The 17,226-nt window shown below is 38.3% G+C and overlaps 1 protein-coding gene and 1 pseudogene across 10 annotated transcripts in view; one reads left to right on the top strand and one right to left on the bottom strand.

Moving 5' to 3' along the window:
- The window catches only part of ZMYND11 (zinc finger MYND-type containing 11), a 127,554-nt gene that overhangs the window by 70,153 nt on the left and 40,175 nt on the right, over positions 1-17,226 (bottom strand). For all 10 annotated transcript variants that reach the window (XM_033102170.1, XM_033102174.1, XM_033102168.1 and 7 more), the window contains exon 2: positions 16,247-16,381. In XM_033102170.1, the coding sequence (XP_032958061.1) occupies positions 16,247-16,362 (116 nt within the window). In that variant the 5' untranslated portion in view covers positions 16,363-16,381. The remainder of the gene's footprint in view (positions 1-16,246; positions 16,382-17,226) is intronic.
- LOC117019945 (hsc70-interacting protein-like) lies at positions 3,619-4,856 on the top strand (annotated as a pseudogene).

Genomic DNA, 17,226 nt, shown 5'->3' with positions numbered 1-17,226 from the left:
AAACACAATTATACTAGGGGACTTAAATACATCATTGACAGTTATAGATAAATCATCTATACAGTTGCTGGCTACAAAATCAACGTACAAAAGTCCATTGCGTTCCTATATACTAACAATGAAATCTCAAAAAAAGAAATACAAAAAACAATTCCTTTTGCAATTGCAGCAAAAAGAATAAAATACCTAGGAATAAACTTAACCAAGGATGTGAAGGACCTATATGCTGAAAACTGTAAGACATTTTTGAAAGAATTTGAAGAAAACACAAAGAAATGGAAAGACATTCTGTGCTCTTGGATTGGAAGAATCAACATAGTTAAAATGGCCATATTACCCAAAGCAATATACAGATTTAATGCAATCCCCATCAAAATCCCACTGACATTTTTTAAAGAAATAGAACAAAAAATCATCAGATTTGTTTGGAACCACAAAAGACCCCGAATAGCCAAGGCAATCTTAAGAAAAAAGAACAATACTGGAGGTATCACCCTCCCTGACTTTAGCTTGTACTACAGGGCTACAATAATCAAAACAGCATGGTATTGGCAGAAAAACAGACACACAGACCAATGGAATAGAATTGAGAACCCAGAAATAAAACCACATAAATATGGACAGATAATTTTTGACAAAGAAGCAAAAAACATACAATGGAGGAAAGACAGCCTCTTCAATAAATGGTGCTGGGAGAATTGGAAAGCCACGTGCAAAAGAATGAAACTGGACTGCTATCTGTCACCATGTACCAAAATTAATTCAAAATGGATCAAAGACTTAAGCATAAGACCTGACACAATAAACTGCATAAAAGAAAACATAGGTACTAAACTTATGGACCTTGGGTTCAAAGAGCATTTTATGAATTTGACTCCAAACGCAAGGGAAGTAAAAGCTAAAATAAATGAAGGGGGCTATGTGAAACTTAAAAGTTTCTGCACAGCAAAAGAAACCATCGACAAAATAAAGAGACACCAACTGAATGGGAGAAGATTTTTGCAAACAGTGCCTCCGATAAGGGGCTAATATCCAAAATATACAAGGAACTCAACAACAAAAAAACAAACAACTCAATTGAAAAATGGGCAGAGGACCTAAAGAGACATTTCTCCAAAGAGGACATACAAATGGCAAACAGACATATGAAAAAATGCTCAACATCACTAATCATCAGAGAAATGCAAATGAAAACCACAATGAGATATCACCTCACCCCAGTCAGAATGGCTATCATCAACGAGACAAATAGTAACAAGTGTTGGAGAGGCTGTGGAGAAAAAGGAACCCTCATACACTGTTGGTGGGAATGCAGACTGGTACAGCCGTTATGGAAGGCAGTGTGGAGGTTCCTCAAAAAATTACGAATAGAATTACCATATGACCCAGCAATCCCTCTCCTGGGTATCTCCCCAAAAAATCTGAAAACATCCATAAAGACAAGTGTGCTCCAATGTTCACTGCAGCTTTATTTACTGTGGCCAAGACATGGAAACAACCAAAATGTCCTTCGATAGATGAATGGATCAAGAAGTTGTGGTATATATACACAATGGAATACTATTCAGCAGTAAGAAAAGATGATATAGGAACATTTGTGACAACATGGATGGATGTTAAGATTATAATGCTAAGCGAAATAAGTCAGACAGAAAAAGCAGAGAACCATAGGATTTCACTGATATGTGGTATATAAACCAAAAACAACAAAAGAACAAGACAAACAAATGAGAAACAAGAACTCATAGACACAGACAATAGTTTAGTGGTTACCAGAGGGTAAGGGAGGGTGGGGGGTGGGAAATGAGGGTAAGAGGGATCAAATATATGGTGATGGAAGGAGAACTGACTCTGGGTGGTGAACACACAATGGGATTTATAGATGATGTAATACAGAACTGTACACCTGTATTCTCTATGGAATTTTACTAACAATTGTCACCCCAATAAATTAAAAATAAATAAATAAATAAAATGGCAATAACTACAGAGAAAAAAAAGAAAAAGAAATGACTCTGTGTTCTCAATTATCCTAATCCTCCTTGAAACAGCCGCTTCAGTCAATGTAACTGCATACTTACTAAGAAACTTTTCCTCACTGCCTTGTCCCAACCCACTATGCTTCACAGTAAGATCCAAAGCCAAGAAGCTGTGTGGCCTGCTCTCCAGGTGCTCACAACCAGCAAAGGAAGAACTGTCTTTCAAAGCCTGTAAGAGACTGTCAAAAACAATGAAACTGAATTTTCTACATATGAGAATGTGAGCACAGAGGAAGGGTACTGGGATTGCTCACAGTGTGGAATGGATCAATTTCTCAAAGGAGATGAAGTCTGAGTTGGATCTTAAAGGAAAGGGTATGTTTGTTTTGTCCATTGATGAAGGAAGAACATGAAAAACCAAAAGAGTAAGGTGCTCAGGCAATAGCAAACTCTCTCATCAGATGGAGTTGAGTGGGCACAGGCAGGCGGGAAAGCGAATGGGAAGGGTTCTGCGCAAATGCAGAATGGGGAAATCAAGAGGATTTTAAGAAGAGCATAATCAGACCTAAAATCTAGAAAAATAACTGGTAAAATGTGAAGTTTAGGTTGACTTAAAGGGGTGGGGAGATGTGACTTGAAGTGTCTGCCCAGGAGACGAGCCCAGGAGAGTGTGGACACGGGGCACCCGGTGCGTCTGGGGTGCAGTGTGGGACAGGAAGCAGGAGAGAAAGGCGAGGCCCTGACGCCTGGACAGGAAGCTGGACGTTATGGGCAACAGGAAAAGGCTTTCCATCATGGAGCCTCTGATAAGATGGTGTTCGGAAAAACACCTCTGACACCACTGATGGGAAGATCCAGCCTAGCAAGACCAGGAGGCCGGAAGCCCAAATCAGAAACCAGCATAGGCAGGAGGTGACAGAGGCTAAAACCCAGGCCAGGAGAGGGAGGAACAGGAGAACTCAAGACACCTTTACTGAAGAGCACCATTCAATGCACTGGGGAGGAAAAACGACTATTTGCTTTTACCATTTCCGTATTCCAAACACATTCACTATTCCCCTCTAGCTACAGGATGAAAGTCTCAGGGCTTATATACAGGCCCCCTAGTCTGGCCCTCTCCTCTTAATCCCCTTTCCCTTAAAATCCTGCAGTCTCTGCGTGGGCTCTCCTCTTTGCCTGACCAAACCCCACCCAACTTCCAAGGACTGACTAATCCCTTCCCCCACAGGGACCCCCCCCCAAGTCAGGCCTGCAGTGCCATTTACTGCCCCCACTCAAAGGGGCTGAGACATGCTCTGCCCTACCGCTCCTATTACGTGATACCGTTTTATTCTTTAATGGTGATTTACACGTTTCTGTGTCTTGTATGTATGTTTCCTTCACAGAACTGCAGAGAAACGTCACACATGAAAACAGCTACACAACAATGCAACCAAGAGGAATGCTGTAAGACATGGTACTGAAAAAACACACTGTGGAGTAGGTTATTCAGATCAATTACTTCTTCTGCAAGGCTGTTAGTTACATTAAAACAAAAGTAGAGCCGCCCCCTTCCACACGGTCACGCTGAGCTAGTGCCCAGGCCTGGAATCGGGCTGTAGCCTCAGCCGCGCCCGCCGCCTCCCGCCGCTTGCCGACCATGGACCCCCGCAAAGTGAGCGAGCTTCGGGCCTTAGTGAAAATGTGTAAGCAGGACCCGAGCATTCTGCACACCGAAGAAATGCGCTTCCTGAGGGAGTGGGTGGAGAGCATGGGCGGTAAAGTACCACCTGCTGTTCATAACACTAAATCAGAAGAAAATATCAAGGAAGAAAAAGCAGATAGTAAGAAGGCGGAGGAAAACATAAAGACAGATGAACCATCAAGTGAGGAAAGTGATCTAGAAATTGACAATGAAGGTGTGATTGAACCAGACACTGATGCACCTCAAGAAATGGGAGATGAAAACGTAGAGATAACCGAGGAGATGATGGATGAGGCAAATGATAAAAAAGGGGCTGCCATTGATGCCCTAAATGATGGTGACCTACAGAGAGCCATTGACTTGTTCACAGATGCCATCAAGCTGAATCCTCACTTGGCCATTCTGTATGCCAAGAGAGCCAGTGTCTTCATCAAATTACAGAAGCCAAATGCTGCCATCTGAGACTGTGACAGACCTATTGAAATAAACCCTGATTCAGCTCAGCCATACAAGTGGCGAGGGAAAGCACATAGACTTCTGGGCCATTGGGAAGAATCAGCCCACGATCTTGCCCTTGCATGTAAATTGGATTATGATGAAGATGCTAGTGCAATGCTGAAAGAAGTTCAGCCAAGGGCTCAGAAAATTGCAGAACATCGGAGAAAGTATGAGCAGAAACGTGAAGAGCGAGAGATCAAAGAAAGAATGGAAAGGGTTAAGAAGGCTCGGGAAGAACATGAGAGAGCCCAGAGGGAGGAAGAAGCCAGACGACAATCAGGAGCTCAGTATGGCTCTTTTCCAGGTGGCTTTCCTGGGGGAATGCCTGGTAATTTTTCTGGAGGAATGCCTGGAATGGCAGGGGGCATGCCTGGAATGGCAGGAATGCCTGGGCTCAGTGAAATTCTTAGTGATCCAGAGGTTCTTGCAGCCATGCAGGATCCAGAAGTTATGGTGGCCTTCCAGGATGTGGCCCAGAACCCGGCAAATATGTCAAAATATCAGAGCAACCCAAAGGTGATGAATCTCATCAGTAAATTGTCAGCCAAATTTGGAGGTCAAGCATAATGCCCTTCTGACAAATAAAGCCCTGGCTGAAGGAAAAGCAATGGAGATCACCCAGTGGATGTCGCAATAATACAAACCAGTGTACCTCTGACCTTCTCATGAAGAAAGCTGGGGTGCTTTGAAGAGAATCCCTACCCCTCTGCCCCAAATGCAGCTGTAACATTTTACAGTGCTTTGCCATAGGGTATTTGTTCAGATAATGTTTTCCTACTAGAAATTACAAACTTTAAACGCTTTTAAACCTTAAAAATATTTAAAAACAAATTAAAAGGGTATGTAAAACCCTACATTTTTCTTTAAAAAAACAAAACAAACAAAAAAAACCCCAAAAGTACACCTGCCACCTGCTACCATAAAACGTTACTTAAGAAAGAATAAGTTAATGTAGATTGAAGTGACAATGTAGTTAGTAATGCTGTGAAGAATTCTTGGGATTACACATACAGTATAATATTAACTGGTGTTATTTTTTGTAACTACTTCTAAAGAAGAATTAGGTTGGTGCAAAAGTAATTGCGGTTTTTGCCATTATTTTTAACCTTTTAACCTGCAATTACTTTTGCACCAACCTAATAATCTAGGCAATTGCCATTTTCCTCCTGTAAATCTAAGGAGTGAACAGAAATTGACAGAGACAAAGCAAAATTATAACTTCAGTAAACAGTACCTAAAAATTATAGGTTTCATAAAATTAAATTGTAATAAACAGATAAATAAAGCATACCTAGCTGCAACCTACACACAAAGAAGACTTACAGTTTGGTCTTATGTCTATCTGTAGTGACAGGAAGAACTCCAGAACTCAGAAATCTCAAAGCCAAACATGTCACAAGAGGTCAGAGGTCACATTTTCTAACTGGGGTTTGACCCTCAAGTAAGCAATACATGGAATTAATTGATGCCCTAATGTGAAACATTAACTTGAATGGGACTAGTCTACCAATCCAATGTTCCTCTAGTCACAAACTGATCACCTCTAGAAACACAAAGTCAAAGTTACCAAGACAGGAAGGAACCATGAAGGCTCAACTGCTTTTCACAGCAGTCATCAAAAAAATAAAATGCCATCTCCCAATGACACCCACGTGGCAATCATTCTGGTAGAGACTAATATAAAATCCATACTTACTTCAAAATATGTCTTTAAATTATCTTATTAACTATTACTGACAACGAAACTCAAATGCCACGTTGATGTTGTAATTATCCAAATTAGATGTGAATAATCTGGATTAAACAGAAAAAGGAAGTCATATAACTTGTTTTTACTGTATGTTAAAATATAGATGACATTTAGAAAAATAACATGACAATGAGTTATAAATTAAAGTGGGAACCTTAGGGATTGAAAGTAAATTTCATTTCTGTTCCTGATTTTGTCATATGATTGTTAGTAAGTCAGAGAGCAAAAGACAAATGTCTTGGCTATTGTGTATTGTGCTGTAATAAACATAGGAGTGCATAAAGATTTTTGAATTAGAGTTTTGGATTTCTCTGGATACCTACGAGTAGAATTGCTGGATCATAAGGTAGTTCCATTTTCAGATTTTTGAGATACCTCCATACTGTTTTCCATAGTGGCTGCACCAATCTGCAATCCCACCAACAGTGCACAAGCGTTCCCTTTTCTCCACATCCTCGCCAGCACTTGCTGTTTGTTGATGTATTGATGATACAATGGAGTATTACGCAGCCATAAAGAAGAAAGAAATCTTACCATTTGCAACAACATGGATGGACCTAGAGAACATTATGTTAAGTGAAATAAGTCAGACAGAGAAAGACAAATACCATTTGATCTCACTTATATGTGGAATCTAAAGAAAAGAATAAGTGAATGAACTGATCAGAAACAGTTTTGGAGACATAGAGGAAAAACTGAGGGTTTCTAGATGGGAGGGGAGGTGAGGGTAAGACGGAAGGTGAGGGGATTAGAAAACAGTCGGTAACCACAAGATGGACACGGGGTTTTGAAAATTAATTTTCAATGTATCAATAATGGGAATGTAATCAATAACGTTGTAAAGCCCAGGGAATATAGTCAATAATATTGTAATAACTATGTATGATGTCAAGTGGGTACTAGACTTATCAGGGTGATCACTTCATAAGTTATATAAATCTCTAATCACTATGTTATATACCTGAAACTAATATAATATTGTATGTCAACTGCAATTTAAATTTTTTAATTAAAAATATAAAAAAAGACAAATGTCATATGATTTCACTTATAAGTGGAATCTAAAGAACAAAATTAACAAAACAGAAACAAACTCATAGATACAGAGAACATTTTGATGGTTGTCAGATGGGAGGGGCTTGGAGGTAGATGAAAGGGGAAGGGATTAAGAAGTACAAATTGCTTGTTACACAGTAGTCATGGGGATGTAGGGTATAACGTAAGGAATATAGTGAATACTATTGAACTAACTATGCATGGTGGCAGATGGGCACTAGGTCCATCGGGGTGATAGATGGGTGGGGGGTTGGGGCAGGGTGAAAAAGGTGAAGGGATTAAGAAATACAAACTGATAGTTACAAAATTGTCATGGGGATATAAAGTATAGGGAATATAATCAATAATATGGTAATAACTAACTATGTATAGTGCCAGGTGGTACAAGTCAGGGGAATCACTTCATAAATTATATACATTTCTAACCATATGCTGTACACTTAAAACTAAATAAAATAATACTGAATGTCAAAGCTAATAGAAAAATTTAAAAAGGGGGGAAAGATCAGTAATATTGTGATAGCATGGTACACTGTCAGATGATTGCTGGACTGACTCATCATCGTGATCGATTCTTTAGCATAAGTAATGTAATCAATAATGTAACAACTCTGTATAGTGCTAGGTGGGTATTGCTGAATAATAGGATGTATACCTGAAAGTAATATAATATTGTATGCTCGCTCTATTTTAATAAAAATCTTTTAAAAAATAAAAATAAAAACTGTAACACAAGGGCTAAATTTTAAGCATAAAAATGTATCATAAATATTTGTTTTATATAAATGCTAAGTAATCAAATATTTCGAAGCTTCAATTTCATGACATCTATCCAAATACCATAAAATTGATTAATTCGTATCTGCTAATAATTTAGTATTTACACTTTTAAACTAAAAGAGAAGCTATTCTTTTAAGATATAAGCCTATGTTTATCTTCATCTAAACTGACTAGTGTACTTTCTTTTTTATGACAAAATGACTCATGTTTACATTATGATTAAACATTACAAAACATACTTCAATTTCTAAGAACATACAATGTTTTTACTGAGACCAAAATTTTTTGTGCTTATTTAACTCCCAAATTAAGACATCTATGGAATTTCATATTATCATTAAATCAAACTTATAAACACGAGCTTTTAAATCAGAGAGACAAGCTAACCATTAAAAATAAAAAATAAAACTTAATCCCACATATGCATTTTGCTTTCTAATCTTTTTTTTGTAAAAATACTTTCTACCCCCAAATAGAACTTGTTAAAGAAAAAGTTTAGTTGTATTTTTAAATACTTGAAATATTCAAATCTCAACAGTGATTCTCTTAACTTATAGTACCTTTCAAACTACTTTTTTGAACAGAACACTAGCAGTTTTAAAAAAAAGGTAAAATTAAAAGTGGTAAAAAGGACTCAAGACTCTTTCCTAGGGGTGCAGTGACAACCAACAGGACACCACTGCTATCAACCCCAAAAGTCAGGTGTCATCACATTAGGTGAAAGAAACATTTGCAACACAGAAAAATTCTTACTTTGTTACGGAAATAAGGAAATTATTATTAGTCCCTAATTATTCAAGTAAGTCTGAGGATCTGAGGCTTCCATTCATGGAATTTCTTTTTAAATTTCAACACAATCTTAATATTCTAACTATCCTGTGCTTGAAGCCAACACTGCTGGAGATTTTGGTGTGTCTAGTGTTATATACAAACATGCAGAATGTTCCTTGGACTTGCTTCTGCTAGAAGGAACTTTTATTGCTTTTAGCTCTGCTTTTGGACTTCAGAAAATACCAGTGCCTTTAGCAACTATATATTTTTTTTATTTTAAGAAAAATCAAAAGACCGCTATGAGCTGGAAAGATGGTGGAGATAACGTAGTTTTCAATCTCTCCCAAACCTCAGACAGTTATTAGAAGAGTTAGCAATAAACAAACAAAAAACCCCACCCTTGGACAACATAAACAACAAAAGTAAGTGCTGAGAAATCCCCTTAAATCACCAAATTTGAGCAAGTGAGGGTTTATATCCAAGAGCTACAACCCCAACTGGTATCAGCACCTGTGTAGGAGAAAGCAGAGGTACGTAACAGTATCTAACGAGACGGAGTATAGGAGGATAAAATAACAGAAAGTACAGCCGGCCATTCTGAGAACAGCAGCTGAACCTGGATAGGGTGTTACACACCCCACTTACAGATGTTCCACAGTAATTCATGAATTCGTAGTAAAGTCTTATGGGCTGGGGCTTAATGGGCCCCATGAACAGTCTAACTTAATAAGCCAAGGCTCCCTTCCAGGCAGAGCCCCACACTGTAAAGAAATTGTTAGCAATTAAACCATCAAATACTACTGGAGTCAGGTCAAAAAGATCTTCAAAGTAAGAACAATACCAGGTACCAAAAAAAAAAGGGTGGTTCCAGAAGAAAGCAGTGGAGAAAAAAGTGAAGAAAAAGCAAGAAACCATGGGAAATATAAGGCCGTATTTTGAACACTGCATTAAAAATGAGGTAGGAAGAAGCTTTTGGGCATGGCTCAATCTAGAAAAATTATTCTAACCAGTTTTCCCTGATCCAAGTTCAGCAAAACTGATTTCCCATCAAAATGACCAACATGAAAGGCTACAGATAAAGGAGAATAACAACATTCCCTTACATTGTAAGCACACCTGAGATTATGTGTCTACCAGACAGAGGAAAACTTTAACTAGTACTCCAATAAAGACACAAAGAAACGAATAAAGACACAAAGAAAACCATGAAAGATGAATTGGAAAAACTCAGAAATTAGTTAAACATTATAAATTTTAAAAATTACTTCAGAAGTGAGGTCAAACTAAAAGGTACACAAGAATGAATACATAGCAGAAAATGTAAAAAAAAAAATAAAAAATATATTGCAATTTTACCCATAACTGCCAGAACTTGGAAGCAGCCAAGATGTTTTGCAAGGTAAATGGATAAACTATGGTCCATCCAGACAACAGGATATTATTCAGCACTAAAAAGAAATGAGCCATCAACCCATGAAAAGACATGGGGGAACCTTAAATGCACATGACTAAGCGAAAACAAATCAGAAAAGTCCACATACTGTATGATTCCAGCTCGATGACATTCTGGAAAAGGCACAACTATGGGGACAGGAAAAGATCAGAGGTTGTTAGGAGTTGTGGGGAGGGATGAACAGGGGGAGCACAGAGGGTTTCAGGGCAGTGAGACTGCTCTGAGTGACACTAGAATGGTGGGTACATGTCATTACACACTTGTCCACACCCACATGATGGACAACACCAGGAGTGGCTCTAATGTCTGCTGTTGGACTCTGGATTATAATGATGTGTCAGTGTGGGTTCATCCATTGTTTAACAAATATACCATCTGGGGACACTGACAGTGGGACAGGCTTGTGTGGGGGGTGCAGGGAGGTTATGCGAAATCTCCACACCTTCCCCCCCAATTTTGTTGTAAACCTAAGACTGCTCTTTAACAACTAAAATCTTTTAAAAAGAGAGATGAAAAGAATTTATGAGGTTGGTGCAAAAGTAATTGTGGATTTTACAATTATTTTTAACCTTTTAAACCACAATTACTTTTGCACCAACCTAATAATATAAAATGAAAAACAAAGAAGACGGGTAAAAATCGAACTGGGAAGTCAGGCAAAAAGACAATCACAGCAAAACGGAAATCAAGTTAGCGGACTGTTTTACACTAACGCTTTAAGTCAGAATATACAATATATAAAAGAACCCCAAAGAAAAAATATAAGCTAAGGATTCTGTGTCTAGTTAAACTGACTTTCAAGTAAAAAGACTGCAGATCAACTGTTATGAATATGCACGAACTCAAAAACTTGTTCCCATGAAGTTTTGATTAAAAATCTACTAGATGGTGTTGCCACAATGGAAAAGAGTGGGGGGTTCCTCGAAAAACTAAAACAGGGGTGGACGGCTGGCTCAGTTGGTTAGAGCGCAAGCTCTGGGCAACAGGACTGCCGGTTCGATTCCCACATGGACCAGTGAGCTGCGCCCTCTGCAACTAGAATGAAGTCAATGAGCTGCCACTCAGCTCCCGGGTGGCCGGATGGCTCAGTTGGTAGGAGCGCAGGCTCTCAACCACAAGGTTGCCAGTTCGATTCCTTGACTCCCGCAAGGGATGGTGGGCAGCGCCCCCTGCAACGAAGATTGAACACGGCACCTTGAGCTGAGCTGCCACTGAGTTCCCAGATAGCTCACTCGGTTGGAGCGCGTCCCCTCAACCACAAGGTTGCCGGTTCGACTCCCGCAAGGGATGGTGGGCTGTGCCCCCTGCAACTAGCAACGGCAACTGGACCTGGAGCTGAGCTGCACCCTCCACAACTAAGACTGGAAGGACAACAACTTGACTTGGAAAAAAGTCCTGGAGTTCCCTAATAAAGTCCTGTTACCCTTCCCCAATTAAGGAAAAAAAAAAAAAAACTAAAACAGAACTATTGTAGGACCCAGCAACTCCTGAGTATTTATCCAAAGGAGGTGAAATCACTATCTCAAGAAGATACCTGCACCCCCATGTTCATAGCATCCAAAACATAGAAACAACCTAAGTGTCCAATGACAAGATGACTGGATAAAGAAAACGTGTGCACGCGCGCGTGCATGTGTACAATGGAATTATTACTCAGCCACAAAAAATAAGAAAATTCAATCATTTTGTGACAATGTAGATGGACTCTGAGGGCATTAGCCTAAGTAAAATAAGTCAGAAAAAAAAAAAGGACAAATACTGTGTAATCTCACTTATATGTGGAATCTATAAAAACCAAGCTCACAGATACAGAGAACAGATTGGTGGCCAGAGGCAAATGTTTATTTTTCTGGGGCAGGGGGAGAATTTCCATTTATAAAATAAATAAGTCATGGGGATGTAACACAGCACGGTTATTACAGTTAATAATATTGTACTGCACATTTGAAAGTTGCTAAGAGAGTAAACCTAAAAGTTCTCAGCCGAAGAAAAAAAATGTAAGATTATACACGTTAACCAAACTTATTATGATGATCATTTTGCAATGTATACATACAGTGGTACCTCGGTTTTCAAACGTAATCCGTTCCGGAAGACTGTCCAAGTTCTGAAACGTTTGAAAACCGAGGCACGGTTTCCCCACAGAAAGTAATGCAAAATGGATTAATCCGTTACAGACCTTTAAAATCAGCCCCTAAAACTGCAAATTTAGCATGAATTTTATTACCTAAAATTAGATAAAAACACATCCATAAAATTTACGGCATTCGTAAACCGAAGTGTTCGTCAATGATGTTTGAAAACCGAGGTACCACTGTATATCAAATCACTATGTTGTACAATTTAAACTAATACCATGTCAACTGTGTCTCAAGAAAGTAGGGGAAACAGAGTAAAAAAGGAATCTACTAGAGAAGGATCTTTCAATATCAACCACAGGACTAGGTAAGGTAAGCATGAGCTGGATCTTAGAGAAGACTAATGGCAGCTGTAAGGAAGTGTATGTATATGCTGTCTCCAACCGTTCACAACCAGTATAACTGTTTCAAGACAACAGATAAAGAATTCATGTGGTCTCCACGACAGACTGTTGATTGTTATTGGCAAACAGTTTGGTGTGTGATGTTGCATGAGACAAACGGAGGGATGACATATTCTAAAATGTTACCACTCACGATGTCCCTTGGAGCCATGACCCTTAGTGTGTAGAAAGGACATATAGATTTCAGATACGCATTAAGCAAAACCCAGTAGTCATAAATTCAAGTGGAAAATAACAGTATGAATTCATGAGGTATTTTTTCTTTTACAGTTACACTTATTTCCTAACTCTGTCCACTAAAAGTCACAGGAAAAGAGCAATGAGCACACCGAGGGCCAGAAAAATGCTCCTGAAATGCTGTTTTTTTAACTGAGAGAAACCAGAAGCCCCTGGAGAAATCTGGGGCAGCGTATGTGCACAAGATGAACCTGAAAAACCCTGTTGTATCAGAAAGCAGGGTAACTTAGCAGCCAGCATGAAGAGGCTCCAGCAGGTCAAAGGTGGAAAATTTTGAGCGTCAATAAGGATTATGTCAGAAGTGGATTGAAATATATCAAATGTATTTAAATACATGAATTCTAAATGACACTTAAAAACATGAATTGGTTTCCATCAGAGGATGCTATTTTGAAAACTGGTAAACACAGAAAAAGAACCAGTTATTCTACTTTTCCAGTATGAACCATACCACACACTAACCAAACACTAAATGATGGGAGGCTTATGTCCCTGCAGAAGTATTCCAGTTGAAAAGAGAAAGGGAAAGTTAGATTAGCACCATTTTGCAATCCTTGAGGAGTTATTGGATGTAGCCCCTGCATCAAGGCTACTAACGTCAATACATGAAAAACAGCAGACACACGGCCTCCTGAGAACAGAACACAGCCACCCCACCCCAAGCCTCCAGATAAAATATCAATTTCCATGAAACGCAGAGAATGAGCAATGGGTCAAAGTACACCGCAGGGATGCAGTCAGCAAAAGCCAGACTATGGGCAACCACAAAGCAAATGAACCAGTTTCTTCAATAAGTGACAAAGAAAAACGACACAACAAGATGAATGAGAAATCTATAGATTAAAAGTGACTTATAAGACACATCAAACAAAATACGCAGAACTAAAATATTACACACAAGTAAACTACAGTGTTTAGGGTGTGCCAGGCTTCCGAATATTATAAGGAGCCAGGACCCGAAAGTCCAAAACTTTGGATGCATGACTAAAGCAGTATAGCTTTCATTTTTATAATGCAGTCACTCACCAGTCATAATACAGAGTAAAACCTAATGATTAATATGTAGCATTCTTTTCAGTAAGTCTGCTACAGCTTTCAGTAACTTAAGATACTTGTAAAGATGAAAAGAAAACTATATGTTCACAATCAGCTATAACTAAGCAGAGCAACTTGCTATCAAATTTGTCCAAGGCTTGAAAAACACCTACATTTAGAATACAGAAGAGGAGTACCAGGCTTTCCAGCAAAAGACCTGAATTCCTGTCATGGTCCCATGTTTCCTCCTAGGCTACACTGTCAAGTGTTAACGAGCAAGCCAAGGCAGTGGGCTAGGCAGTGAGCTACACAGCTCCTTCCCGTGACAAACGTGCTAAAAGAAGTACAGCATGCTGCGAAGCGTGGCCTGGTAATAAAAGGAAAATGGCGTGTTCTCAGACCGGATGCGGCAAAGGAGACACTGGCAATCACTCAAACATGTACCCTTTGATTCTCTTAGTTTTGTTTTTCACCTTTAGATGAGACTGATAAAACAATGACAATTTGGTAGGTAAATAAATTTACTCACATTTATCTTAAGATCGGTGCACCTTAGGATATGAAGAAAAATAAGGCTGTACTGATGAAGAAAGGAGAGGATGCTGACCAACAATCCATAATGTAGAACGACTGCAATGATGTTAGCACTCCTCATGCAGTCTGTTCATTTAATCCACTCCCATGCTGAATATGCTATTAATCTGAGTAAGGTATTTACTGCTATGTGACTGAGCTTGGCTCAAGCGTTATGTCCACAGAGAGCCTTCATCTGGGTTTGAATCAAGGACAGCTAGCCTGAGAGACACAGCTGAATCCTTCTGCGTGCTTTAGCAGCAACCTCTGTGTAACTTCTCCTGTGATCTGACATATGTACGTGGGTCCTCACAGACACTGGGATCACCCACTGCTATGGGGCTAATTCTCGGACCCCCACTATGTGAAGCATAAGGGCACAACCTAAGAGCAACTCGATAGCCGAACCATATACATCTCACACTGGGAGAGTCCCACAGCTTCCTAGACTGTGTCCCTAAAGCTTTTAGAGAAAGATGCTATGGCTTACAAAGAAGTATCAGCCCAAACAACTCAGTTTAGTCACGCTTCAATGACTTTCATTTTAAAAATCAAATCCAAAAAGCAGTATCTTATTTGCACTGCCTCCTGTAAATAATTTGCTTTAAACTAGGGTTTTTTAAAATCCCAACCATAGGAAAATACAGCTTTTAAGTCTTTGAGGTTTTTAAAAAAATGTTTTTATACCAGTATCACTTCACTATAACTTGTATTTAGTTACCGTGACTCAAATTATTTGCCGTATTTAGAAACATAATAAAGTCATTTTAATTATTATGTACTATTCATTTGATTATTTCCCACATAGGTGTTACCTATTTTCCCTCTAATAGACCAGGGAGCCAGGACTTTACATGGGAAACTGAAAGTATTCAAAGGATAAATACAGAGTTAAAACAACAGGTTAACACCAGCTTCCCTTTCTCTTTCTCCAATTCCTTCCCTCTTAACTAGCCTTTATAATTTTCTCCATGAGAATATAAGTAAGGGACAAAAATACAAGGTATTCAATTTTGTTACTTATTAATAAGGAAGGGCAAAAACAAGCATTTAGTTAAATAAGCTTTTTTAAAATCATGTTTTCCATGTTTACAGATAATATCTAAAAACTGTGTGGGAGGAATAAGTAAAAAGAATTCTAGTTTACCAAAAAAAAAATCATTCAAACATATTAAAAAGATAAATTTAGGTTTATTCTTTTAAAAATACCCAGAGAAACAAATGTAATAAAACAAAATCAAGTTCTGTTGGAAGACTCCCTTATAATTAATGTATAACATGTAAAGTGAAAATATTCATAAAGTAGTCTGATTTTTTTTCTACACTGAATCTTGGTCTACCAAGGTAAATAGCACTGGAAACTAGGAGAAAAAAAAAAAAAAAAAAGAACTGTCTTTTTCACCTAAAGATTTATTTAATATATTTCTAAAGTATAGGATGACATTGTTAAAAGTTCTTGGCTAGTGGGCTATGAACTAAAAAGATGGTACTTACTACACATACCATGCCTGTCCTGTATTAAAATGAATAATGAACAAGTAGACTGGTTTTAGACAGTTTACATAAAAGTGATCAACTAAAAGCCTTTTAAATAAAAGACTCAAAGATTTGTTTCAAGAGTTAAATTTTTGATAACTAAAAAGCTATAATAAATAGTATGCACTGGTATTTTAGTTATCTAATATTTATTTACAAAACCTCCAAAGACAAGTTGCTTGTGTATGTTTCTGTCTTTATTTTTCTAACTGCATACTCCTGCAAGGCAACAAAGTGACTGGTACCTTGTAATATACATTGGTTATCATAATAAATAAGTCACTTTTGAAACTTTTTTCCCAAAGTCTTATAAGCAATTTTACAGGGATATTTTTGTTTAAATTTACTTACTTTGTAATACGGTCAATGTTGGCAATTTGCTTCTGGTTTCGTATAATCTCAATGGCAGCCCAAAGATGCTGGATAGCTTTTGTATCCGCCTGTCGTCTTTTTGTTAAACGTGCCATGACCTGTTAACTGCTTTAGCTGTAGGAATATACAAAAACATAAGGGAAAAAGCATGGATTACAAACTGAATAATTACCAATAGAAGTTAACATTTGATTACCGCTGGGTACACTGATGTAGTATGTAGTATGGCCAACGTTTTATTTCATTTTCCATAACACACATCACCAATTACTTCATAAGAATTATCATTCATTATTTCATAAAGAATGATACTTTAAGACCCAAAAGTTAAAAAACGTTTTCCTAAAAAGGACAAGTGGCTACCTTATACCAATGTACCAAAAACATACATTTAAATTTTAATCTAAAACAAATTACAACACAAAGTTTCATTTTTTGACATTACATTGTGTGTAATTTCACAGATCAATACAGAATGGATTTTAAATGTCCTAATTCTTTGGTTCTTTAGTTTATTATATGCATGGTTCAAAATTTTCCATTTTACATAGACATAATGAAAAACGAAAACAACATTCTCTCTTTTTTCTAAGAACACCATAAGCAGAAAATACAAAGTCATTTCTGGCTGAGATGTGCCAGAGATACCCTATCAGAAATGTCACATGCTTGGGCAGGTGTTGGTTGTGCATTATGTTATTTGCAAACAATGTTGCTATTTTATTCAAATTTCAATATTCTGAGTGAACTGAGGAAAATGGAGAGCAGTGTGTCCGCAAGACTGGGGACGGGGTGGCATCCTGGATGGCTAGTGAGTGCAGGCACTGCAGCAGGAGGGACATGGGACCTGAATGCTAGGAAGGCCCTATGCCTTCTTCCCCAAAGCACAGTCCCGCAGGCATGCAGTAGACATCGAACCCTCTGTGATGGCTGAAACCTCCTTCCTCCTTGTCTCTTGA

Source organism: Rhinolophus ferrumequinum, unplaced genomic scaffold, assembly GCF_004115265.2.
Source record: "Rhinolophus ferrumequinum isolate MPI-CBG mRhiFer1 unplaced genomic scaffold, mRhiFer1_v1.p scaffold_109_arrow_ctg1, whole genome shotgun sequence".
Taxonomy (NCBI): domain Eukaryota; kingdom Metazoa; phylum Chordata; class Mammalia; order Chiroptera; family Rhinolophidae; genus Rhinolophus; species Rhinolophus ferrumequinum.
The sequence above is the reverse complement of the archived record's forward strand: the minus strand, read 5'-3'. Positions and strand labels throughout refer to the sequence as shown.